This window comes from Meriones unguiculatus, chromosome 10 (assembly GCF_030254825.1).
Source record: "Meriones unguiculatus strain TT.TT164.6M chromosome 10, Bangor_MerUng_6.1, whole genome shotgun sequence".
Taxonomy (NCBI): domain Eukaryota; kingdom Metazoa; phylum Chordata; class Mammalia; order Rodentia; family Muridae; genus Meriones; species Meriones unguiculatus.
In genome coordinates, this window is record NC_083358.1 from 110,610,065 (window position 1) to 110,616,424 (window position 6,360).

Below are 6,360 nucleotides of genomic sequence, written 5' to 3' on the forward strand. Positions count from 1 at the left end.
CTCCAACCAAATAATAAAAATAAGTAGAACTGATTTTAAAAATTGATCAAGAAATATGCACCTTATCATAAAGGACAAATACTACCTAGGACTGAAAGACTGTAAAAAGATATTCTTGGGCTGGAGAGACCACTCAGCACTTAGGTAGAGGCCTAACAAGCACCAAAGAGTCCAGATTGGCCACTTGCCGCTTCGGAAAATATGTGGGATGGGCAAGTGTTGAACATAAACTCAAAAATGAACAAAGGGCAAAGGAAGAGCAGGAAGGGAAATGTGGAGTCAAATAGAGGATGAAGAGGCTGCCTGTGGAGGAGACTGTGGGGGACTCTGCCTGTGGAGAAAGATGACTATGGAGGTGACTGTGGAGGAAGCTGCCCGTGGAAGAAGCTGAATGTGGAGGAAGCTGACTTTGAAGGAAACCAACAGTGGAGGAAGCTGATAAGGAAGGTGGTTGGCACAATTACCCAGGGAAGAGACTCCTGAGGAGTCCAAAGCTCAGGAGGATTCAGAAAGACGTCTAATGTGAACTGCCTCATTAAAAAAAAAAAAAAGTGTATAAACCAGATACAGAGCTTTTTTTCTTCAATACAAATGGGTGTCACCAAACATAGCCTATCCAAAGCCAGCTCCAGCCATCCACTCATTTTCTGATTAAAGCAGCCACCTTGGGGCTGATGAAATGGCTCAGTGGTTAACAGCACCACTGCCCTTACAGAGGATCTGGGTTTGGTTCCCATCACTCACGTGGTGTCTCAAAGCCACCTGAAACTCCTGTTTCAGGGCATCTGATGCTGTCTTTGACCTCCCGTGGCACCAGGCACACTGTTAGGTCCGGGAATCACTGAAAGAAGACCTTGGATTCAGGTAGTATGCAAAAGCAAGGTGTGTTTATTCTGCAGAAATTGCCAGTATGCTGAGGCCACCACTCCATAGAATGGCAATGTTGAGGTGAGCAAGCAGGCTTCATTTAAAGCTTGTTAAGAGATTTCCTTAGTGTGATTATGTCATCTTTTCATTAATCGGTTGGTGCTGATCTAGGGTATCGGGGCCGTGGGGAGGTAGGGGGTGGTGGAGCACTTCATGGAGTGTCCAGGTAACAAGGGGTGCCCAGGTAACAATGAGTGCTGTTAAAAATCATTCCCCTCAACACATGTGGTATATTCACCCTCATGCGCTCAAACACTCACACGTACAATAAAACTGATAAACCTCAAAGTATTTTTAAAAGATCAAAATTAACAGTGGAAAGTAGAATAAGACTTATTCAATGTGTTCACACTGAAAAGAGGGACAAAGACATCCCTTCCCCCAAGTCTATCTTCCACATCCTTCAGTGACATTAAAGTTTAATAGGTTGGCCAAGGATATGCCATGTGCGTGGTCCTGGTCAAAGTGAACCCTTCATTTTCTAGGCTGTAATCTTATCCTCCAAAGTGGCCTGTCAAACTGTTAGAACTGTATGAAATATTTTTCGTGTGTGTGTGTGTGGGGGGAGACAAGTCCCTCATCTGCTTAGGGCCTTTTCTTTCTCTAAGAATGAGATTCCTGGAGAAATTCGCATGCCTTTGTTTCAGTAGTCTGGTAGTTATATTGAAAGACACAAATGTACTTTTATAATATATTTTTTGTTGTTTCTACCAGGCTTGTCACATGGAAGCTTTGTGGTCCTGCTAACAGCATTGATGGGACAATGAGGAAACCAAGATGCAGTCATGACAAGAAGAAACTGAACGTTCTTATCTTTATCTGCATAAGAACAGTCAGCAAAGCAAGGTGTGAATCTGTTGTTCATTGAATGGTCTTCAGTTCTTCATAAAAAAGGCAGTAACTGCCCTCTATTGTTGACTCAAGGAATGACAGCTTCTCCTTTTAGGAAAGGAGCGTTCTGTCCCTGCCCAGGACCTTGTAATCCTTGGGGGTCCTTGGGATTGCAGTTTCAAAATTCTGGAAGTGAGACTAGATTCTTTATGAACGGAATACACTATTATTGGTTATCACACCTAAGCATGCTCCTGGACTCGTGAGAGTGCACACACTCACACCAAATCAACAGACTTAAGACTGTGGACCCTCCTATATTCACCCTTAGGCTGATTTTCTGGAAACTGCTTTGGGGCTTCAGAAAGAAAATACCAGGTCTTCTTTCTCTTTCTTTCTTTCTTTCTTCCTTTCTTTCTTTCTTCCTTTCTTTCTTTCTTTCTTTCTTTCTTTCTTTCTTTCTTTCTTTCTTTCTTTCTTTCTTTCTTTCTCTCTTTCTTTCTTCCTCTCTCTCTTTTTCTTTCTTTCTCTCTTCTCTCATATGTTACACCTGGACCACAGTTTCCCCTCTCTCCTCTTCTCAAAGTCCCTCCTCCTCCCTTCCCTCTCCCACAGATCCACTCCTCCATTTTCCACATTGTACACAGATGTGATTATGTGGGTTACATACATTACATATATTGTGTGGGTTATATGATCTTTATATTGTCCAGAATGTTTTTCCACGTGACTATTCTTGTTAGATGACAGTGTGATCATACATTCAAATACAAATAAATCAGCATTCTCTGTTGAGTAGGATGCCTCAGTCTCCTACTTCCATGTCATATGTAATACTGAAATGTGTAGAGGAATGACCGATTCCCAGCGGAGTGCAGAAGTGCGATGAATATGTTTGTGTGTGTGTGCCTAAGTATTGAATGTACATTTTCAACCATGCTAGTAACATGCTCCCACTAAACTATACTACCAAATAGATTTTTCGCTCATTTTTTTTTTTTGAGGCTGGCCAGAATGAATGTGTAATCCCAGGCAGATTTATGATCGTTTATATTCTTTCTGCCTCAGCCTCTCAAAGTTTAAAGAATTTGGTTTTGCTCAACCCTCAAAGACTTTTTGACTTATTTCTGAAAGCTAATATTCTGCCTAGTGTCATAACTCAAGGTCTGCCAACTATGACTGTTCCAGGAGACATTAATGACAACTTCTTCATCATGACAACAAGCTATAATTTCAAATCATCTCGCCATGTATGAACATCTTAAAGACCCAAATAATGTCATTCTCTCTGCTAATTTACAAGTTGCCCAACTTACAAATACTAGGCAATTGGTTTTTTTCTTTTGCTTCCTAAGCATCTCTGAGCACTTTCCAAATTTGGAGCACAAGTACACCACAAAGATACTACCAGTATCCTGTTACACACATCTCCAGGGCCACTGAAGCTTTCCAAAAGTTTCCCTTGCCTTCTGTAGTCAGTTTCATGATCCCAGACCTTCTGACCATTGGGAGAATCTGAAAGATGGTCAGTAGGGTAAACCAGAGACAAGAGCCATAGATCTGGGTTCAGCAATTCAGAAATTCCATTTCTTGATGACCACTAGTAATTATTGCCCCTTGCCAAGTATCTGGAACATGAGCTAGGTACTCTTCAAAACTGCCCTAATCCAATATTTTACATCATACTAACCTGCTCACATATGACTATGTTGTTTGGCCTTATCTACACTAATCTGTTTTCTAAAACCTGTTTACACTTTCGCTTCCTCCCTTTTCATCTGATGCATTTTTATAAAGTTTTATTTAGAGAGTAAAAAGTACAATAATAATGTGAGAAAGAAGAAAAGGGGGAATGGGCTAGGAAGAAAGACAGAGGGAGTAGGGGAAAGGATGAAGAGGGCAGGAAGGTCATTTTTTTAGGCTACTCTTAGGGTAGGCACCATGCTCAGGGGGCACTCAGTGGAACTCAAAGAGGAATAACTGAAGAGATGTGCTTAGAGTGTGCACTAAATGATTCTGGAGAACCAACCATGTGAAAATATGTCTCAATGTCTGTGTGAAGGATTCTTTCCCTGTGTGTATTTGGTAGATATGTGTTTCTGTGTTGGGCACCATGCACTATGTCAGGAAGGAAAGATGAATGGAGAACAAATATGCAGGTTGAAACACACGAGTACCATTTCTTTGAAACAGTTTAAGAGAATCAACTGAACAGAATAAGGACAATTTGGGGGCAAAACTTCAGAGTCAGTGATGAGGCAGGGCAGGCATTATGTTCGCTTGGATGAGACCCACTCAGGTGAAAAAAGAAAACCCTGCCATAGTTGTGGTTTCCCAAAGTAATAAACGAATATTCTTGTGCAAGTGTGTTCTGTGCGCGTGCGCGCGCGCGCACACACACACACACACACACACACACACACACACACACCCTTCCCCCACACCCAGTCACAAAATTGGGCATCGTTTAGACATAGACCTACTGACCAGCTTTTGCTGTGCTAGTTCTTGTTTCATATTGAGAAAGTAATGACAGTTCAATCAGTCATTGATACACACACAGCCAGGTATAGAGTTAAAGGATTTTTAATGGAGGAAGAACATTGAAAATTCACTCTCCATCCCCCTTCAGATGAATCCTGAGCTGTAGGAAGATTAGCCACTCAGTAAGACTTTGGGCCATGATGAGAAGCTCAGGAACTCTCAAGAATGAGTATGACATCTTTCTAGATGGTGCAAAGAAGGAAGGATTAAGACTGTGAAGGTCATAGTACATGGAGCACAGGGCAATGGAACTCATAGGCAGAATGCAAAGGGGCCTCAGCATTTGGTTATCAGGTCTTCAAGGCATAGCTGGGGATATTACTTCTGCTTTGTCTTCTGCTGGTATGGTGATGGAGTGACAGTTGAAGGACAGGGCTCAGGAACAACTGGGTGGCAGGGCTCAGGTGCCTTAGGCTGGCAGGGCTCAGGTGCCTTAGGCTGGCAGGGCTCAGGAACAACTGGATGGCAGGGCTCAGGTGCCTTAGGCTGGCAAGGCTCAGGTGCCTTAGGCTGGCAGGGCTCAGGCACCTTAGGTTGGCAGGGCTCAGGTGCCTTAGGCTGGCAAGGTTCAGGCACTTTAGGCTGACAGGGCTCAGGAACATTGGGGTTGCAAGGCTCCTTGGTTTTGGGACCACAGGGTTCCTGTGGTGGTGGCTGGCAAGGCTGTTTCACCTGCTGCTCGTGCAGCTGAGGGGGTACAGTGCAGGGCTGCTTCTGCTGGTGGGAACTCATGGTTAGATGTCACTTGGTCCTGAAAACAGAAAAGCCAATTTAGTGATTCATTGAAAGAGAAGTTAACTTCAATGTCAAGTAAATTTAGTTCCAGGCCCTTTAGAGAAAAGAGCCTCTCTCCATGACGACTTCTGCTCTTGAAAGTAAAACACAATATGATAACTTCTGGACCTTTTCAAGAGGATGAGCCAAACGGTGATTTCTTCTTGTCCATCTCAGTGGGTTCTTTTCTTACTCTCATTCTCCCTGTCCATGTTATACACCCAACTTAAGAAGTTCTAAAACATAACAGCATATGCATATGAAAATTTTACACTAAAACCTATGTCTTTATACTAACGAAAAACATTAATGACAATTTCAAGAAAGCAATAAACTGTCTTTAAAGAGCTGGCTTCTGGCACGTGAACCCACACACCAGGACATCTGGAAAGTGGTGCCAGCCAAATAAAACAATGCACCAATTTTCTTGTGAGATAAATCATAGTATGAATTACAGGGTGGCTGCTTTTTAATCCATACCTGTATGGTTTTGCCTTTTCTAGTTTATGTTCTCATGGGCTTCTTATAGATATTTCCACTTCCATCTCTGCTTACCAAATACTCTTTCATTATAGTTCTCAGTAGCTGCTACCATTAAGAGGCTATTCTTGAGCCATGCCTCCACCTGCACAGCCCCTCCTCAGCATTACTTCCCACACTCTCTGTCCATGACACCTCAGTTTCACATGTGTCACCTTCTCTGCCAGACTAGAAGTTTGCTACGCTCCATATTGGCCTGGAAAAAACTGCTTAGCAGAACTATTCAATGAATTAAATTTCTATATTGAGTTTCCTGCCAGGAGAAGAACTTCAGTAACTGTGAGAGCTCTCTGGGCCTAAGCCTTAGCCTGTGTCCTGCTGTGATCTTTGGTGAACATTTGAGCGGATCCTTCCTTCCCCTTCCCCGATCTCTGATTCCATGGCTGTCTACTAAGGTGGATGACTGAGCCATCTCTTAAGTTCCCTTCAGACCCAAATTGTGCTATAATTTAAGCAAGCAATGCTAGTGGTCTCTAACTCTGAGTCACACTGCACATCAAGTCTGCCAAAGACATTGCACAGTTTCCTTTGTACAGTTTCCTGTAGTAAAGAAATAAGCAAGAATTTCAAATAAGTTGCAAGCAAAGACTTACCTAAGACTCAGAGGAGAGTGGGTTCTCTGTTAGTGTGGGTTCTGTGTGAAGGCAATGGCCAGCTGGCTTTTATAGGAAGAACACCTCCAGGAAACAGACTCGCCTTAGATGTTCTGTTTTCATTTCTTTCCAGTCACCCATGACTCACCCT

General features: G+C 42.8%; 1 protein-coding gene across 1 annotated transcript; it reads right to left on the reverse strand.

Annotated features, from left to right (window-relative positions):
• Positions 1-4,328: 4,328 nt before the first annotated feature.
• Positions 4,329-6,360, reverse strand: LOC110566727 (cornifin-A). Its single transcript, XM_021664628.2, has 2 exons — positions 6,210-6,360; positions 4,329-5,053 (listed from the first exon to the last, which is right to left on the reverse strand). Exon 2 carries the CDS (start codon positions 5,032-5,034, stop codon positions 4,621-4,623), a length of 414 nt encoding a protein of 137 aa, XP_021520303.1. The 5' UTR covers positions 5,035-5,053; positions 6,210-6,360; the 3' UTR covers positions 4,329-4,620.

What these genes read in the sequence shown, in the direction of transcription:
- LOC110566727 (XM_021664628.2), bottom strand. Translation starts at nt 5,034, where the DNA reads ATGAGTTCCCACCAGCAGAAGCAGCCCTGCACTGTACCCCCTCAGCTG.